Consider the following 21189-nt stretch of genomic DNA (forward strand, 5'->3'; position numbering starts at 1 on the left):
TGAAAATAATCGAAACTATCAGGCGCTACACCAAGGCCAGCTTATCTTGTCGGGACTTAAACTTAGTATATTCTAAACTTAATATATTATATTCCACCAATTCGCACGAAGCGCTTTGCTTCTACTTTCCTTATGCGCACTGCCAAGGAATGGAATTCCCTGCCGGCGTCTATATTTCCGTGTTCTTATAACCCGGCAACCTTCAAATCAAGAGTGAACAGGCACCTTCTGGGCGAGCTCGCTCCATCGTAGGCCACGTCTACGCCTCGGCTAGTCTGTGGCCATGAGTAAGCCCATTCATAATAAAAAAAAAAAAAATTAGTAGCCGTTAGCAGTACGAAAAGTCAAGGTGACCAGTTCCTACTCACCAAATTTCCTCAATAAGACACTGAAACAGTACGAGTATGAAAGTTACCTCCGCAGTCTCGCCGTCTTCCGGCAGCGCGGACCAGCCGCCGCCAGCAGCAGGCCGTAGCGCCACGCTCCAGCGTGCCACAGGGCATGGCAGTTCGCCGGCCGCGCCCCCCGCCCTCCAGACGAGCAGGTTGAGCCGCAGCGATGTGCTGTTGGCCCAAATGAATGCCGCACCCGGCGGTGCTCCGGCTTCTACGCACAAATTCGCCAATTTTTTGCAGATGTTAGTGGAAATCAGAAAGTATTTTAGACACTAGTGGAACTTCCATGCGTTTTTTACTACACGATATTAAATGCATGACCATAGTAAGTAACCTAGGTGTACTTACGGCGACCAGTAGTAGCGGCTAGTAATGGCGTTGAAGGTACGCTCACACCCGCTAGCGAGTGAGCGCGCAGCCACACTTTGTGCCGCGCCCCGCATGCAAGCCCTCTTAGCGCGCGGGAATAACCCCCAACGCTCGCGCCGGCTGGGACTCGGGCTGAACGCGCCGTGCCACCCGTGGCACCTTCACGCGTCCACCATATCGTGTAACCTGAATCCCACCAAAAACATAAATGTAAAAAAGGAGAGCCAAGTTCAATACAAAAATTATGCTTGGCTGTGGGGCTCGCCGCAAAAAGAATGGAGATCTAAATGAGTGCCACTGCCAAGTTCTATGCAAAATCCAAATATGTATTTATAGGAACAAAATAACATTATAAACAAGTATTAAACTCTATTTCTTTGCTTTATTAGATACCTATAACAATTGCTGTTATTTAAAAAAAATGTGAGATCTTAAAGTAGGTTAGATTTGACTTGGCCAGTTTTCATTATATCAATCATTTTATATATATTGTAATTCTGATAAAACCTGGCCAAGCCAAATCTAACCTACTTTAAGATCTCACATTTTTTTAAATAACAGCAATTGTTATAGGTATCTAATAAAGCAAAGAAATAGAGTTTAATACTTGTTTATAATGTTATTTTGTTCCTATAAATACATATTTGGATTTTGCATAGAACTTGGCAGTGGCACTCATTTAGATCTCCATTCTTTTTGCGGCGAGCCCCACAGCCAAGCATAATTTTTGTATTGAACTTGGCTCTCCTTTTTTACATTTATGTTTTTGGTGGGATATCAATACTTTTTGTAAAGAAAACTAGGCAGGTATTGAGATTTAATGTTTTTTCTTGTGTTTCCGCTGTATGGTTTTTACTTCTGTTCTTTGTATAATTATGTGGTACCGCGCGCCGCCGACGACACACCGTTGGCCGGTTGTTTAGAGCGTATTAAAAGTTTTTTGTATGGGGCACCACTTATTTTTTGACTAAACTTTATTTTAATATAGCAAATATAATAATACATATATTGGGGTAGTTTCAAATATCTGCTTGTAACGGTTCCAACGCTACAATAAAAAAATATTTTTTTGTATGGGGACCCCCCCTATTTTTTAACTTTTTTTTATTTTTAGATTTTTTCCTACGCTTACACACAATAACCGAGCTGGATTCCAAATTTCATCCTTCTAGGTCATCTGGAAGTAGGTTAGGTTTAGGTACTTATATCAGTCCCAATAAAAAATGTTTTTTTTTGTATGGGGACCCCCCCTATTTTTAAACTTTATTTTATTTTTAGATTTTTTCCTACGGTTACACACAATAACCGAGCTGGATTCCAAATTTCATCCTTCTAGGTCATCTGGAAGTAGGTTAGGTTTAGGTACTTATATGTCAGTCCCAATAAAAAGTGTTTTTTTTTGTATGGGGACCCCCCCTATTTTTTAACTTTATTTTATTTTTAGATTTTTTCCTACGGTTACACACAATGACCAAGATGGATTCCAAATTTCATCCTTCTAGGTCATCTGGAAGTAGGTTAGGTTTAGGTACTATAAGTCATAAGTCAGTCTTAAAATTTACGACTTTTTGACCTTCATACCTTTATAACCGTTTGAGCTAGCTTCATGAAATTTGGGCTTCTAGATATCCTTATGGATATAATTAAACACACGTAGTTTTATGTGTTTACGTCAAAGATGTTTTGAGTTATAGAAGGGTCAAAAGTGGCACCAAGTGGTTCGTGTAATATTACACTCGGCGCTGGCTAGCCAGTTCCTTTGCTTGAACTTGGCTTGACACGCTGCCGCGTGTCTAGATTTCAATAAATTTTGTCAAATATTTTATAGCAACTTTAACATTTATGTACATATGTGTGCCAAGATTCTTAAGTGTAAGGCCTGAGTGGACGCTCGGAGCGGAGCATTTGGCGGGGCGTGCAGCGTGGCGGCGGGCTCACAAGTGATTTGAGCAGCGTGCACTAGGCCGCTCCTATACGTTTGCATTTGTTTAACATGCACGCTGCACGCCCCGCCTCGCTGCACGCCCAACACTACAAAAACAGTGTTGGTTGAAACAGCTGCAGGTATTGAGGCATTTGTGTCATAAAATAATTATCTCAAAAGTCTCATGATTACCTACATCATATAAATTTGATACCTAATATAGGCTCCATTTCTATATGCGCCGGCGCGGCGTCCCAGGCGACGAGCATGTTATGGTGATCAGCGCGCAGCAGGCGCGGCGCGAGCGGGGCGGCCGGCGGCGCTCGAAGATCTACTCTCCACGTGGCTATGTCGCTGGATCCGTCCGCGCCGGATACGAGGCAAGTGTAGTTGCCTGATGATTCTGCTTCTAACTCTACATGAATAAAACTGAGTTAAGGATGACTCACGTTAGACCGAGCCGGAGCTTCCAGCGCTTCGTTTTCTATGGACGCATCACGTGACACGGTCATCTGTTGTAGAAAATTAAGCTCCGGAAGCTCCGGCCCGGACACGACCGGTGTCGTGTTTCATTCTTTAAATCGGGAACTTGAAGTACATCAAGTAAAAAAATGAGATACGGTTCTAATATATTGTTCACATGATTTATATCCGACTGGTTGTTACCATGGATAGTGAAAGACTGGTAGGTACCGAAGTGTAAAAAAACACCACCGCTACGAGTAATTGCCGGCAATAGCCGTCTTGTTGGACATACTATCAAAAACTAAGGACTAACTATTATAGTTGCTGGGAAATTTAGGAAAGAAAATGTATTATATAGGTTGGTTTCGAACTATCGAGCTAATGGGATAAGCATATAAGAAACTCTGGTTTAGTGACCTAACCAGGCGACATTTTTTTTAGTTTTGTTGGTGGTGGCTTATTACCATGTATAAGCAGATCCCCAGCTGCAGTGACAGTGTGCCGCCGCGGCAGAGGCGCCCAGCGGCGACGGATGGCTCCGGAACCTCCGCCCGCCACCATACAGCGTAATCGCACGCGGGTCCCGCGTATCGCTCGTATTGTTCGCGGCCATGACAGCACGCGCACTGGGGCTATGGTACAAACATTGCTGATTAGTAGCATTATTTGGGAGACCGAGCTTTGAACGGAAAACATATAAAAACTCAAGCTTTTCCCAGAGATGACACCTAGCTAGATCGATTTTTCGCTTTCGAAAACCCCCATATAGCAAATTTAATCGAAATCGTTAGAGCAGTTTCCGGGATCCCGAAATATAAATAAATATAATGTACATTAAATAATAATAACAAGGATTGCTCGTTAAAATTATAAGATTGTGGGATGATAAATAATATTAGTTGCATTTGTATAGTCTGCAGCACGAGGTAGTTAACACATTCACTGCCAGCGACCGAGTAGTTAGGAGCTTTAACAACAGGTTATGAATTTGATCTGGATCTGTTATGGATCTGATTTAATTCATGACCTGTTATTAAGATGCGAATACGCGCCTGCTATGTATAAGGATTATTAGAATTAGGGTCTCCCCTAATATATCGACGCGCATTCGGCAAAAGCCGATAGGAAAAAGCTTTATGTCCACGCAATAAGAGCGAAGAAGCCGACGACGCGTCGGCCGGCGCCGGCCGATGCGAGCCGAGCCGAACGACGACTTTTTCGCTCTTATTGCGTGGACATAAAGCTTTTTCCTATCGGCTTTTGCCGAATGCGCGTCGATATATCAGAGGAGACCCTTAGTAGCTAGTCGGATTGTTTCTGAAAGGTGGGCCAAAATGGTTACGGAGTGGGACCCACGGAACACTATAGATGGTGCTAGCCGGAGTGCAGGCAGACCGAAAAGGAGATGGCGGGACGACTTGGACGTATTTTGTCCGGATTGGTGGGAAACTACAAAAGACAGGGTTGAGTGGAGGAAGCGAGGGGAGGCCTTTGCTCAGCAGTGGGACACTTAACCAGGCTAACAAAAAGAAAAGAAGTCTGATTACCGTTACTGGCCGGCGCCGCAGTAGCGACCCGGCCCGGCTCACCCGCGCCGGCGCCATTGTGCGCACGCACCCAGAACTCGTACAGCACGCGCTCGCGCAGCCCCCGCACTTCGTGCCACGCCTCGCCCTCTTCCTCCAGATCCTCGTCCGGCTCCACTCGCTGAGACCACTCCCCACCCACTCTTGCGTCAGAAACAATACAATAAAGTTATCAAAGATTTTTTTTATTGAATAATATAATAAAATTATTATTTGATGGTTCTTTATACACACGGATTATTGATATACCTACACTTTTTTATACTGTAAAGTAATGTATAGAAAAAAAAAACAACGGGTTGTACTCCGGGAGTACCTACCGGCAGAAGTGAAAACTCAATTACATTGTAACAGTTTTTCGATCACGTCACGTGTCCGTCTTACGTCTTACGAATCTTACGGTCACGTGACCTGTCGCGAGTTTCACATTTTTTCCCCATCACATAAGTGCACAGCGCCGTAAAGCCCGCGGTCATTGCCACTGTGCGAGTGGGATAGTAATATAAATATACGCAAGCAATAGAGATAGGAACAGGTGGGCTATTGCACGAAATTAATCGTGCTTAGCGTCCTAGCTTTAGAATGAAAGATATCCGAATAAAATTACAAACCGCACACACAATGTACGAACGAAAGTAAAATTCTAAAAGGACGAATTTTATTAGGTATAGTTTACATATGGCCTTATTTCAGGTGATATATTTATCACCGGATATATCGGAAAGCTAATGAACGGCTTAATAGACACTTACTTGTCGCGCTCCTTAGTGTATAGTGTAAAGTGGCTGATCCGAGTCCGTGGTGGCGCGCGCCACGACACGCGCACAGTGCTCGCGCTTGATGCCAACGCGCGCACTGAGCGTATTGCCCCCGGAACTGTTGAAAATATTCCACGAACTTAGATATTCGTACCTAATCGAAGAAATATGACATAAAGTACCTATGGTTAGTAGATGGGACTTGCTTAGCGTGGTGCGTAAAACATATGAAAATAATTACTAAGAATTGAAAGCGCGCAATGCTATAGTGCTTTAAAGTGCCGAAGCATATTGGGCGCTTACCGTCATCAAGTGTAGTACAAGTAACAGTCGTAGAAGGAGGTCCGGGCCCAGATCCAGTGCGGGCTCGTACCCAGACGGAGTAGTTGGTCGCAGGTCGCAGCTGACGTAAAGTGGCGCCCGACGCGCCTGACGCCGCTGCTGCCACGCCGCCGCCAGCAGGACCAGTCCATGCTACATGACCGACAATTTTTGTTTACGAAATACTTGATAAATGCTACACAAAAAGTACTTGTTAATAACAAAATCGAACGTTCGTACAATAGGTTTAGGATTAAGAAGAGATTAGCTGGAGAAATATTTCATTTACACAACGTTGGACAGACAGTCAGCTTCATATGATGATGATATCCTGTTATCCCTCATCAGGGACACAGGGCTCTCAGAAGGGAATTCCATTTTTCACGGTCCTGCGCGGCCTCCTCCAGCTCCGCCCAACCGAGGCCAACTGATGCAGCCTCTTTTTCCACTGTGCGCCTCCAGGTGGTATGTGGGCGACTATGCCCTCTTTTTCCGGGAATTCAGCTTCTATTTAGCCAATTTGAAAGATGATCTCACATGAGTCGTGCCTATGGTGGACCCTCCCTGACATACCTAATTATCATCTATCTGTCTATCTATTTATTACATACCTGGCGAGTCGTATTGAGGAGCATAGTGGACATCGTAGCCAGCGAGAGCTGGTGCTGGTGGTGGAGCAGGCGGCGCCGGTGGTGACCACCATACGCGCAACGCACCCGCTTCTGCAGCGCATCGTACCCCGCCTACAGCCTCGAGAGGCACTGTCAAACAACAAGTCACGGTTACGGTTAGAAGAGTGGCTCATATTAGGATATAGTTAAAACAGACGGGGTATATTTTAACTACTATTTATAGTTTATGCAAGAAGTCTCATAAAACCAAATGCGACCGTTTTGTAATAAAACCCCTTTGCCCCTGATGTTCCACATCCAATGTCAACCCCTCCATTTGTGTACCGACTTCGCATACGTCTTGCAGGTTTCATACAAGTCGCAGCTAAAATTAAGTACTGATAGACGAGAGGTCTATGGTTCATGCCATAGAGTAGCAAAGATTCGACTAACCTCCATCTGCAGTTGAGGCGTAAACTGGTGGAGCAGGCGGACCGGCCCCGGCGCGATTGTAAGCTCGTAAAGATACTGCGTAGCGCGCGTATCTATGCAACCCACGCAGTGTTAACTCGGTGCGCGCCCATCCTGCTATCGCTACACTACCTGTTTGTATTGAATTAGCAGATTAGCACGAACTAAATTTTTTTACTTTTATAATATTTTTATTCAGGTATGTACTTAAATAATATCGGACCTGCACGCGCCGCTCCTTCCTCGCCTTCGCTTTCTTCGTCATCATCTGCTCCTGATAACGCTCGCCACGTCACTACGTACCCTAACAACTCGCCGTTCCAGGAGTCTCGCGATGGAGCCTGTTGGGATTATATAAAAAATTTGAACTAAAACTCCGAATTGACCCAGACGCAGACATATCAGTAGTATACGTCATGATCAGAGTTTGCAATCCCGATCCGAAATGTACGAAATTATCCGGATCTGGATACCGGATTCGCAGATCTTCCCCTACACTTCGGATTCGTCGTGCAATCCCTAGTCATGATGGTAAACAGATATTGCACTCACCGTCCAGGACACTAGCAGTTCTCCCGGTGCAACCGCTCGCACTCTTACGTCTTGGGGAGCGCTTGAAGGAGCTACGAAAAAAGAAATGTCGTTAAAACAGAGTGAAAAACGCTTCTGTGATTTAAATTTGCAGTACATAGTAACTATGTATCTGAAACTCACCTTCCTCGAGGGTAGTAAAAAGCAGAGGTGCGGACGGCGGTGAAGCGCCTACATGATTGGCAGCAACAGCACGGAGAGAATAAGCCGCTGCTGGACGAAGCCCAGACAGTATTGCAGACAATGCGCCCGAAGGAATTTCCGCATCAAGCGGTGCTGTTTCAATAGTGAGATTAACTGTCAAAGCTGCTGAACCAGGAGGCGCGTGCAAAGGTGTGTATATAGCCGAATAGCGAGCGTCTGTGGAGCTTGCGTCCCAAACTAATCTAATCCAGCGCGCGCCTACACCACCTAGCCGCAATCCAGCTGGTGCCTCGGGAGGTTCTGTTTGACAAAAAAAAATCATCAGTATTTACGAGTAATTTAAGGACCAAAAATGTAGCTAAATATATAAATAAATAGTTTAGTTACCTTCAACATGCAGGAATACAAGCATTTCAGCGCGACCGTAATGGTTCGCAGCAAGGCAGCGATATTCTCCTGCGTCAGCACCCTCGGCGGCTCGTAATCGAAGCTCCGAGCGAAGCGCTTCTCCAGCGCCGCCCGCTCCGCTTTCAGATATTGACCATCTGTACAACGAAAGCATAAAGAGTGACTAGAAAGCTCAACCAAGTTTCTTATCTTAGACGTGACATTCAGTGTCTACAGAGATTTAGATTATGTACATATGTGATTTATGTTTTATGGCACAGTTGTAATAAACAAGAGTATAAAATGTGCAGACTTTTTCAATGTTCCATACATTGAAAAAATTAGTTGATCGAACCGAAAATCGAACGTACCGAAAAGAGTCAAGGTCTAAACGGCGGCCAAGTCTCGTCCATGTGAGACTAAGTGGCGCATCACCCCGTGCGCGGCACCAGAGAACAGCCTCGCGGCCGCGCACTGCTGATACGTTTCGTGGTTCGGTAGCTTCGAAGTGTGCAGGTTCTACAGATAATAGGATTCATTAGTTGATTGTTAGATAAGAGGAAGGATTAGTGGACAAAGAATAAGAATACCGACCGTGGACGGTAACATTGACGTGCTTGAGCAGAGGAGCGCCGACTCCGTTATCAGCTTTACACCGATACCGGCCCTGGTGGCGTCTAGCCGCAGCTGCAGCTGAAAGTGCACCGCCTCGCGCCGCCGCTCCTCCAGGATCACCCCACTGACCACCGCTGACCTCTTCCCATTGCTCCTCATTTTCTAGACCATTTGGAGACTCACCTAAAAGAGGAAGCTGTCATTTTTACTAATGCCCAGGGGCTTTAAGGTCTATAAAAGTAGAATTTGGTACTATTCATCTTACCAACTTTTCTAAACCACGTTATCACTGGTGTTGGATGACCTCTAGCGGCACATTCTAGTAGCAAAGGAGCACCCAGCAAGACTGCAGCATCGGATGGTTCTGTTGTCCATGAAGGTGCCACTGTGATAAAAAAAAGACTTTTGATAAAAGGGCCACCAAGAAAAAATCGTTAAACTTTAGGTTATTTTAGTTAAATATTAAACACCTTTAACGCTGAGAGTAGCGCTGTAGTTGGCACTCGCGGCATGATTGGCGACACGGCAGGTGTAAACGCCGGAGTGCCTCGCAGCCAACGCGGGGAATACGAGTAGAGAAAACTCGCCGAGACTCTTCTCCTGAACCTGCAGGGCCGCCGGCAGTGGGGCGCCATCTTTCAGCCACGAAAAGTATAGAGGTTTGTCGCCGGACGATACGCCGCAGAGCGCTTGCGCGCTGCTGCCCTCTGTCAACTCGGCCGAAAATATAAATGGTGAAATCTTTGGCGGATCTGTAAAGGAAAATGACTATTACTTCAACTCATATATTTATTGTTTAAATACGGCTAGCTACAATAACGTAGTATTTATCCAAAAATTATAATATTTCTCCAGAAAAACTTCTACAATGACGCAAAACCTTTTGATCCACGGAATCAATTCAAGAGTTTACGCTCTAGAGAGATTGCTAAGATTGATTGAGATTCTTGAATAACCTGATTTGATATTATTGTCACACCACTTCTTGATAGGACAGTGCGATCCATAGGACCCATTTCGCTGTATAGGTACTTACTTCGAACTTGAATCTCGATTTCCCGCCTAGCGACCTGTCCATCGGGCGCGGTCACACTGCACGCGTACGCCGCCTGGTCCGCGGGTAGTGCGGGCCGCAGCCGCAACGCCGCGCTGCGCGCTGACACGCGCCCAACTCCACCGATGCGTTCGCCGTCGCGCCACCACCACACCTCGCTGTACATGGAAAAAACAATTCAAACTCCAAAAAGGATCATATTTTGCTGTGTAAAGGCGCGACAAAAAGGCAACTTTGAAAACTTTGTATTAATTAACTAAAGATGACATGTACAGTCGCCATCAGATATATCGGAGCGGCCAAGGTGTTCACAATATCTGAACAAGCACTAACGCCTTGACAATAGAGGCGTGCTCAGATATTTGTGAGCACCTTGGCCGCTCCGATATATCTGATGGCGACTGTATTATTTTGAAACGGTTATTACATAATATCTATTCATAATATTTATACGCATATCATGATGATGCTCTCCTGACCGATTTCGGCCCCAGCGACTGTGTGCTCTGGACTAGGCAATTTTTAGCTCGTGTTATTAGAGTGTAGCTGATCCACTCTCTGATGCGCTTGTGAGAAAAGCGAATTAAAATAGCTGTCTAAGTAAATAAGGAGAAACCCCACTTCCATGTAAATAAGCAAATTTAAATATAAAACTCAAAATGAATAATCAATATTACTTCTATTCCCATTACTGCCTAATAACACTATGTTTGGCGTATAATTTAGGCATAACTTGTCGTTAGTTATTTATTTACCTTGGTTCAAAGTATATACAACTGCTAAAACAATCACTGGTTGTTATTGGGGTTATAAGTATCATAAATAAAATAATAAACACTACATGTGTTGAAAATAAAACTGTTTATTAAAGTCAATCATCCTATTTATTCACCTTATTATCAACAACTAATAAATATAATTACTAAGAGTAATTATTCACTAAGAGATGATTGAATTAATTAATCCATCTATTTAATTAATCAAGTAAATACTTAATTATTATAATACATATTATTAATTATCAACATAGTATTTACTTAACTTTGAATATTCCTTTGGCGACGATTAACTCAGTGCTGATGCTCAAAGCAGACTGACACAAATGAATTTGGTCAGGCCCTTTTATGCCCATCGCTAGCCAGCCACTTGCACCTGGTTAATTATGCCACTTGTCATTCCACAAATGACGTCACAATCGTGGTTTCTCATGTACCTCGTCCATTTATCGAAATATCCAACATAAAATGATTATAACATCTTTTCATTAAATTCCGTTATACATAATTACTAATCAGTAATATATATACATAATAAATCACTTAAAAGTAATGTACAAATCTTAGTAGTAGGTTAACTACTATATTATTATTAAAGTTACCACTACCCCTGTTTCTCTTATCTACCGTGGTTTCGTATCGTACCCACATAAATCACCAATTGTGTAAACTTCACGTGAAGTTGTGTTTAAGTGTTTAAATAGTGCAATATATTATCAACATTGGACTTCAAAGAGAAACAGGTCAGTTTCATACGTAATACAATTTGTACATAGGATAATAATATTCTAACACGGCCATACTGACTTGTACTTCGTTCCCGAAGTACACCTCATTATGGTCTGTTAGGTAAGTATTGTATGATCATACAATTTCGATACCCATTACTATAGTTTGGCCAGAGACTGTCTCATCTCAAACATAGATAGAAATAATCATATTATATTTGCCTTATGCTAGTACTAGCACCCAATAAAAACAAAATATAAGATAAACATATACATATATATTGCGCATCTCTCTTTTTTTTTTCAGGCCAACACTTCAAATGCACCATTTTTTTTTTTTTGCATTTCTCTTTTTTTTTTTTCAGGCCAACACGTGTACAAATGCACCAGTTATTTCTTTTTGCATTTCTCTCTCTCTTTTTTTTTTTTTTTTTCACCATGGATTTCTCAACTTCATCAAGCATTCTTTCATACATCATTCTCTTTTTTTTTTTCATTGGCCATAAAGTGATATATGACTTGCTCATAACATCACCATCATCATCGTCAGTCATATGACCAACCAACATACATCTCTTACATACATCTCTTTACTTTGTCTTTTTTTTTATAATACATAAATTATCACCATAAGTATATAAACTTCTTAGTCCCATAGCAAGCTCAACTAGCTTATGTTTCGGGCACTAGAAGACGATAGAGATGTATAAATATATTTATGCATATGTACATAAATATTCATACTTATATACATAAAATAAACATTCACGGCTAAGGAACAAATCCTTCCGATAAACACACAAATAGATGTACCCACTGGGTATCGAACCCGGGAACTCCAACCTGGTAGGCAATCTCTTCTTTTTTTTTTGACAAATGAAAACGCCAACACATGAAAGTTTCCAATCCAAGACCTCCAACCTCCGTAAAACTTACTAAGTTCTTCTTCTATAAGCTTACAACCACAATAAATAATGAACTTAAAAGTGGGGAAATAAAACTAAGCTTTACGTATCTGTTCAATACAAAATTATTTTGGCATTCAGCTGGCATTTAGATGGTCGGGGAGGCCTTGTACAACATGGAGGCGGTCAGTTGAGAAGGAGGCTGACTCAAGTGGACTCGACTGGAAAGAGCTGGAAGTAGCTGCTCAAAATTGTGACAAATGGAAAATAATTCTGCGAGCCCTATGTCCCTAATTAATTTACAATAAATTATGTTTAAAAACCATTCTCCTGCCACTGGTAACGTCTATCCTACAAGGAGATCTTATCCTTTATTGTTTAACAGAAATAAACATTTTTTTTCATTTTCATTCTATTAGAACTTCCTACGTTGGATCGCTCCTAAGAATTTTATATAAACCTAACCTAACATAATTTTTAACTCCGTTCGGCCATCCCACAAAACAACTAGGTACTCTAAAAGTCAGTGGTCAGAATTCTCTATAATGTATTCAATATGTATAGATCTATCTCTGAAGCTTCGATGGCAAAAATGCGGTTACATATAATAGGAAACGTACTTCTTCTTAAATGTTTTTTTTTTTTGAGCTTCGATCGTAACTGTATTTAAACCTATTTAGCAGATAACGAGATAATCTCCTAGTTGAATCTTAATTGTGCAAAAGAACTTATCGTACAAAGGCGTACTTTTCATACAAAAGTCATTCTCTAGGACAGCGGTATTATGGTCGCATTTTATCACCCGCCATTCCATGAGTTACTCTCGTATTACATTTTTGTTAGAACGTGACAGGCATGGTGGCAAATGACAAAGAGCCGACCGTATTAGCCCTACAGAAGGTCATAGGTACAAAATTGCCTAGTACAATTAATTACCACCTGACCATGTGAATGGTGGTACATATACATATAACGGTTTAAAATATTGTATTATTATTTATTTACGTTCCTTACAAGTCAGCTAGACGAATTTTCCTAAAGGAATACGTTTATCTTATACTCATTAATCGATCGTACCTACTCTAAGTTGTGTATTTTTCTTTTTTTTTTAATAAAGTAATTTTATTACCAAGAGAATATGTCCTTTTTATTTACTGAATAATTTTCATGTGCAAAACACTACCTTTCAACTTTCACGGTTTCAAAACATTATTTACTAATACGGGACTTCAATTTTATTACCTCTGATAACCACAAGAACAACTGACTAGTCTACTTTTTGTACGACGTAATTGTCTAAAGTTGTCACTGAGGTATCTCTTATTTTAGTAGTCATTTAATATTCAATCAATTAGTAAATTTATTAAGCTAACTGGAAGCATACTATCAAAAACGCTTTTATGTCAAAATTTTAAAACACGTATTACTATCTGTACACGGAACTAGCAGTAAGTCTCCTATCTTACGACGGTATGTACAAAATTGTAAATAACCGTTATTACTATATATGCAAGTATCACGACTACAGACTGTTGTATATCGATAAGCTTACGAGGAGCTTGAAGATTAAAAAGTATGCTGACTTTATCCTATACAGTACTTTACAACGACCTGACAGTTGAATATTATTTATTTTATTTCATTTACTGTTCTTACTTATTTAAACAGTCTCTTGTATCTTTAAGATATGTGACTTCGATATCAGACTATTAAAAAAACTAACCTAAGTAACTGGCATTATATAAATATTAAGTACCTAACAGATATTATAATAATATTTATTATCGTGTCAATCGTAACAAAAATAAGAAATAATGTGACTATTCAAATACAAAGAACGTACAAGGGCATTTTCACTTTCCCGTATACCGTTAACGGTCGGTTAAGAAAAGTCTCAAAACTGACGATCAATATCAAAACCGTGACACTTAAATAAAGTATCAAATTCGTAACTAAACCGGCAGCTGAACGTGACTTGAAATACCTAACTTATGACACGCGGTAAGTTACAATTCAAATGCCCATTATATTTAACCGCTTAGCTAAATTCAAACGTAGTCTTTAATGGAGACCTCAAACTCTTCTAATAAAATAAGATTAGAGTTGTAGCTAACTGATTTCGAAAAATAATTATCCGGGCTATAAATAACGTTATTTCAACGTTTTCACAAATAACCCTTTTTTATTCTCCTATTCAATCATTAACCAAATCGTCGTTTTAAATAGAATATATTTATTTAAGTCTCATTATGGCTGGTTACATACGACCGGTTATAAAAAGAGCAGATGTTTACGTTTATCCAAATCAGTAACTATTCGTAGGTAGTTTCGCGGTGAAGGTAATAATACTGATGTTGACGACGTTTAAGGTATTTAACATAAATAGTCCTACTTTTTAAATTAAACCAAATTTTAACATACCAGAAACAACATAGGTAATTCATCAGTCATCCTTCCAGACAGGCGCCACTCCGCAGCGTCTCACAGGCGCGGCAGTTTCTGTTTCGCGATTTCCTTTAAGCTGTTTGCTGCTGTTCTTCATAAAAAGTGTCATGCTTAGTATACCAAATATCTTGTTTCACCTGGGGTTTTCACTGAAAATGAGATACCAGCAGTGTCCTTGTGTCCAGTATAGCGCAGCATACAGTTCTTAGAGTTGGGTAGCGTCCGGCTTTTGACTAGCATAATCAGTCGTATACTCGTACTGCTCCTGAAACATTAGTTTTGTAGGCATAGAATATGTGTAACATCCCACTTCTGATGTGAGAAAAGCGAATTAAAATAGCTGTCTAAGTAAATAAGGAGAAACCCCACTTCCATGTAAATAAGCAAATTTAAATATAAAACTCAAAATGAATAATCAATATTACTTCTATTCCCATTACTGCCTAATAACACTATGTTTGGCGTATAATTTAGGCATAACTTGTCGTTAGTTATTTATTTACCTTGGTTCAAAGTATATACAACTGCTAAAACAATCACTGGTTGTTATTGGGGTTATAAGTATCATAAATAAAATAATAAACACTACATGTGTTGAAAATAAAACTGTTTATTAAAGTCAATCATCCTATTTATTCACCTTATTATCAACAACTAATAAATATAATTACTAAGAGTAATTATTCACTAAGAGATGATTGAATTAATTAATCCATCTATTTAATTAATCAAGTAAATACTTAATTATTATAATACATATTATTAATTATCAACATAGTATTTACTTAACTTTGAATATTCCTTTGGCGACGATTAACTCAGTGCTGATGCTCAAAGCAGACTGACACAAATGAATTTGGTCAGGCCCTTTTATGCCCATCGCTAGCCAGCCACTTGCACCTGGTTAATTATGCCACTTGTCATTCCACAAATGACGTCACAATCGTGGTTTCTCATGTACCTCGTCCATTTATCGAAATATCCAACATAAAATGATTATAACATCTTTTCATTAAATTCCGTTATACATAATTACTAATCAGTAATATATATACATAATAAATCACTTAAAAGTAATGTACAAATCTTAGTAGTAGGTTAACTACTATATTATTATTAAAGTTACCACTACCCCTGTTTCTCTTATCTACCGTGGTTTCGTATCGTACCCACATAAATCACCAATTGTGTAAACTTCACGTGAAGTTGTGTTTAAGTGTTTAAATAGTGCAATATATTATCAACATTGGACTTCAAAGAGAAACAGGTCAGTTTCATACGTAATACAATTTGTACATAGGATAATAATATTCTAACACGCTCTTAGGTGGCTCACGTACCCTATCTTCTTGCTAAATACTCGAGCGCATTTTGGGCACGTCAGCACACCACCTACATAGTTGTAGGAAATTGAGGTTGGCGGCCGAGCCTTAAGCTCATCACGTTTTTTGTCGAGCTCACTGCGGCGTTCCGTCTCAAAAATGTTAACTCTATCATTAATGAGGCGCCGCCATTCGGGCCGCTGCGCTGCCTTCCGCTCCCAGTCAGAGGGCTCTAGTTGGCATCTCTTCATATGTCTTTTCAGAACATCCTTATATCGTAAGTACTGGCCACCGCTTTTACGCTTACCATTCTGGAGTTCTGAAAAGAAGATACGCTTCGCCACTCTGTCTTCTGACATCCGAGACACGTGCCCACACCACCGCAGCTGCCGCCTCATCAGATACACCTCAATGCCTCCGACATTTGCGCGCCTCAGGACGTTTGTGTTTCTGACCCGGTCCGTCCATTTGATATTCATAATATCTCGGAGGCATTTAAGGTGGAATCTGTCAAGTGTACGTATATGCTTACGGTAAAGGACCCATGTCTCAGATGCGTACAGCAGGTTCGGCAGCACCGCTGCCATGTATACACTAATTTTAGTGGAGAGCTTCAGGTCATGGGAGCGAAATACCTTTGGCCGGAGTTTCCCGAACGCCACAGCTGCAGCACCAATTCTAGCATTTATTTCAGCATCTAGGTCGTACTTTGCTGTTATCGTGCTACCAAGATACCTGAACCTCTCCACCCGCTTCAACATCTCGTCACCGATACATACACTCGCATTTGGTTCGTTGTCAGGGACGTTGGCCATGACTTCCGTCTTTTTGACATTTATTTTAAGACCAAATGTAGTGCAAGCATCTTGAAGACTTGACATTAATCTTTGTAGACCTTCCGCTGAATTTGATACAAAGCATAAATCATCCGCGTATATAATTTCTGTCATTACAGCATAGGATACTTTGGTACGGGATCTAAATCTTGAAATGTTGAAAAGTCCTCCATCCATGCGGAACCGAATGCCTATGCCTTCTGACAAGTTTTTCATAGACTCCCGAACAACAAATGCGAAATAAAGTGCAAACAGAGTCGGTGCAAGAACGCAGCCCTGCTTGACTCCGCATGAAACGGAGAAAAGCTCAGACTGTTCGCCGTTGATAGTAATGCAGCACTTCATTTCATCATGTAGGAGTCGTAGTAGTTTCACAAACTTGTCAGGGCATCCAAGCTTTGTCAAAATTGTCCAGAGTGCTTCGCGGGGGACACTGTCGAAGGCTTTTTCAAGATCTACAAAACATAGGAACATAGGTTGAAGTTGCTCTCTGCTTTTTTCAAGCAGTTGGCGAACGGAGAAGATGGCTTCACATGTCCCCCTATCCGGCCTGAACCCAAATTGGGTTTCGGGTAGTATAGTTTCCGACAATGGCAGTAGGCGGTTGAGGAGTATTCTAGCGAACACTTTTCCCGGGGTTGAAAGTAACGATATGCCCCTATAGGAATTACAGTCGGAACGGTCTCCTTTGCCTTTGTACAGGGAACATATTCGGGAGATCTTAAAACTTTCTGGTACATGCTCCTCATCCCACATACGCACAAAATATTTCCATAAGGTGTTATGCAGATTGTCACCTCCGTACTTAAGCAACTCTCCGCAGATATTGTCAACACCTACCGCCCTTTTGTTTTTCAATTGCTTTATAGCTACTATAGTCTCCTCAAGCGTCGGTGGATCGGCAAGCTCTGTTTGTGGCGGCGACTGCGGTAGTGAGTTAATAAATTCAAGATCATAAGAAAAAAACAAATACCTTATCGATAAAATATTATCTTTGGAACGATGTCATAAACATATTCATGCAGTTAAATATTTTTTTCTTAATTTGTTTAAATTATTTCTAAAAAAATAAAATAATATACTTAGACAATACATAGTACTTATATAAATTTCATGTTACACAGACAGTAGATAATCAAATAAATATGTAGAAACCATCAGAGAATTACATAACTTCTATAAAGGTGTAAATCAGAATAATCAGATACATAATAGATATTGTCAAGCAGCGAGCGACGTTGCTTCACGTCCAAATGTTCCCAAACTATTATAGTACAGGAGCAACTATCATACGTGAGCAGTGATCAAAAGATAACGTAATATTGTCTTATACGAGTAGTACCTATCGCCAAGTTTGATATTCCTTGAGTTGAATTATTAATTATTCAAACGTGAACTTTAGTTAGTCAAATTAACTAGTGATCGTGTATTTGTGTAGTGATGTGTAAAAGGAATCATCCTATAGAATGCACCTCTATGGACCTGATCGGATATCCAGCGTAGGGGCAGTAGATGGTGGCGTTGGCGCCCGCTACCACTCGCACGGGGCCCACGGCTCGGATGGATGGCGGGCCTGCAATGCGAATGTTATCAAAAATACTACTACTCCGTTGGCTCAGCGATCCAAAATTAGACTTGGCCTCGCTGGTGCGACATGATGGAAGCGGATTTGTGCGAACTTCGAGTCAACAATTGGCGAGAGGTCGCACAGGACCGAGAAAAGTGGCGCTGTCTTATATCGGAGGCCAAGTCTTATCAAAAATAGATTCTACTTTATTGGAATGAAACCTGTAGAATTGTAAATAATTGTGGCAATGAGAACCGAGTAAATTAGAATAGCAGTTACAAACTGACAAAGTACTTAAGTTAGCATACTCTGTAGAATTTGTAACATGTTTATGGTGTTCTGTAATGCAATAATGATTAATTTATATTAAGTACCTATATATATATGTATTATCATTATTTACAAACGTCATTGGCAGCCCTACATCAACTTCACCGTTCCATCACTTCTCTAGTTCAATATGTATGTAAATGCAATTGACGCAAGTTTAGTTGCTGGCATTGGTTCCGCATTATTAAGGAGTGATGAGTGCTCTGCAGTGTAGTGTCTTACAGTTATACACACAGTATATAAAGCATACGCTAATCGCAGCAGGCAGCACATGTAGTCATAACTTCAAAACGCCTCCATTATCTCGTCACTTTTATAATTGCGTGAAATTGACTCGACGCCTACCAGCAAATAGCACGGTGAAATATGCTCTCCTTGGTGTTAGAGTTGCACATTATAGACCGACCGCTTAAATAAGTCCTCGCGCTTAAATGAGGCGTACGCCCATACCTTCCCCGCCACCCTCAGTCGTCCTACCCCGTCGCCCCCGTACCGCGCAGGCGAGGACTCATTTAAGTGGTCGGTCTATAGACATACTTTACTTATTTGATGCTAACTTATCTGAAATTCTGAAGGAATAACTCAGCTCTCACATTGAGGCGTGCTGAGTGCTCTGCAGCACCTCGAGAGTTGTGAGCGCGGCAAGTGTAGCGGACGCCGTCCGCGGCAGACAACGTGCGAAGTGTCAGCACCGAAACTATTTCACCGCCCGCACCTGTCTCGTCAGTGACTGTGTATCTGAGATGCTGTAGGAATAACTCCGCTCTCACCATAAACATTGAGGCGTGCTGAATGCTCGGCAGCACCTCGGGAGTTGTGAGCGCGGCAAGTGTAGCGGCCGCCGTCCGCGGCAGACAACGCGCGCAGTCTCAGCACCGAAACTATTTCACCGCCCGCACCTGTCTCCTCAGTGACTGTGTATCTGACAAAAACAGGCACTTTAAGGCTGGTTTTAGTGTCACGCGGACCGTCCAGGGAGCGTTACAGAGTAAAGCTGACGGGTCCGCGCGGACAACGTTCTCATACAATTTAGCGGTGCGGAGCGATCCGCACGGACGGTCCGCGTGACACTAAAACCAGTCTAACATGAAAATTTAAAGTGAGTAGCTGATAATCTGAATTTTTGTACGTAGGTATATTTGTTTAGTATTCCACCTTAATACTATACCACGCTATAACTACTAACTATTTGAAGTAGCAAGGCAGTAGCCTCGACCAGTAGGTCGGGGACACAAAAACAGGTCTATAAAACAATTTACAACTTCAGTGTCACCACGAATCGCGAAAGAAATAATATCCTAATTTGCAATACCTATAACCAGTAAAAAAACCTTATTTTAAGTGTGTGTAATAACCAGGAAGCTGCAATCAGGCAATCACTAACAGAGGCCTCTGCCAGCAGCAGAAGTCAAAACCACCGGTAAGCCCAGTTAGTTTCACTAATATAGCACATCAATTAACTGGCTTTATGCCACAATATTGTTGTGACTAGATAAATAAAACAGGCATTTTTTAATCTATTTATCTGTAAGTCTATTCAACAGCAATTTTTCGAATGAAATATGGTTCTATACCTATGAGGAGCGCGATAATGCGCAAGTGGTTGAGCGTCCAGCAACCAGGCTATTCGTGGAGGCGGCGCAGCGGCGGCCGCGCAGCGCAACGCCACGTCGCCACCAGCGCGCAGCGCTTGCTCGATGAATGTATACTGGAGCTCAGGTGCTGATTCTGTTAAAAAAAGTGTCTTAAAATTTTGATATAATTTTCAAACTTTCCTTTTGGTTACCGCCATACAAAGTATCTGGGGAAATGGTAACACAATACCTCGTCATCATCTCTCATCTACTCAAAGGACTCTCTCATCTACTCAAGCTGGAAGAGATCCCTCAAAGGGATAAGTTCGCCTTTGTACTTCTTACTAATTAAATGTTATTTTTAATATGTCTTTTTGTACAATAAAGAGTTTACTACTACTACTACAATAGGAAAAAAACTCTGGGACATTTTTACTGGTAGGTACTGGAGCTCCGGTGCTGATTCTGTTAAAGGGATTAACTTGTTTTAGACTGCGGAAAATTTGTACCAACCACAATTAGTGGACATGATCATGATTAACGACACTTGGCAGTGAACGAAAAAAATTCGTCATACAATAGAATTTGCAGTCGATCCTATTTTACAAGCTTTTGTTTTACTTGCCCTGTTAGTATGTAGGTAGTTCAAATTTAATTTTAGCCCAAGTTACAACCTTTTAAATATTTTGTGTCGATAACCAATAACTTAGAATCTCTTCATCACCTTCACAGCAAAGTCCCGAGGTGCCCTCGTATAACCATAAAATGTATTATTAGCCAATAACATCACTTATAACAAAACTAGAACAAAAAACAAGAAACACATTTTTGAAATTTACATAATCCGTGTACATTTCTTCAATTTCTTGTCTCCTTTATTCACGTCCTATCTCGTTAACGCTAAAGCTAGCTCGAGCCACTCACAGTGATAAATCTTCGTCATGAATTTATACGTTTATTTATGTGTGGGCGAACCTACTCGTACTTTCACTGAAACAGAAAAGCCATTCTCTTT

General features: G+C 41.2%; 1 protein-coding gene across 1 annotated transcript in view; it reads right to left on the minus strand.

The window, feature by feature from the left end:
* Positions 1–20709, minus strand: part of LOC134680323 (cell adhesion molecule Dscam2-like) — a 38657-nt gene extending 17948 nt beyond the window's left edge. The window contains exons 1-22 of the mRNA XM_063539438.1: positions 20688–20709; positions 20175–20328; positions 19371–19522; positions 18186–18276; positions 9674–9849; positions 9108–9389; positions 8903–9022; positions 8617–8820; positions 8394–8541; positions 8023–8180; positions 7615–7935; positions 7453–7523; positions 7124–7241; positions 6883–7032; positions 6430–6579; positions 5801–5971; positions 5492–5615; positions 4701–4882; positions 3618–3785; positions 2903–3103; positions 744–950; positions 416–606 (exon numbers count right to left, since the gene is read on the minus strand). Of these exons, the coding sequence (XP_063395508.1) occupies positions 416–606; positions 744–950; positions 2903–3103; positions 3618–3785; positions 4701–4882; positions 5492–5615; positions 5801–5971; positions 6430–6579; positions 6883–7032; positions 7124–7241; positions 7453–7523; positions 7615–7935; positions 8023–8180; positions 8394–8541; positions 8617–8820; positions 8903–9022; positions 9108–9389; positions 9674–9849; positions 18186–18276; positions 19371–19522; positions 20175–20328; positions 20688–20709 (3561 nt within the window). The remainder of the gene's footprint in view (positions 1–415; positions 607–743; positions 951–2902; positions 3104–3617; positions 3786–4700; positions 4883–5491; positions 5616–5800; positions 5972–6429; positions 6580–6882; positions 7033–7123; positions 7242–7452; positions 7524–7614; positions 7936–8022; positions 8181–8393; positions 8542–8616; positions 8821–8902; positions 9023–9107; positions 9390–9673; positions 9850–18185; positions 18277–19370; positions 19523–20174; positions 20329–20687) is intronic.
* Positions 20710–21189: the final 480 nt, after the last annotated feature.

The sequence above is a fragment of the Cydia fagiglandana genome, chromosome 3 (assembly GCF_963556715.1).
Source record: "Cydia fagiglandana chromosome 3, ilCydFagi1.1, whole genome shotgun sequence".
NCBI lineage: Eukaryota > Metazoa > Arthropoda > Insecta > Lepidoptera > Tortricidae > Cydia > Cydia fagiglandana.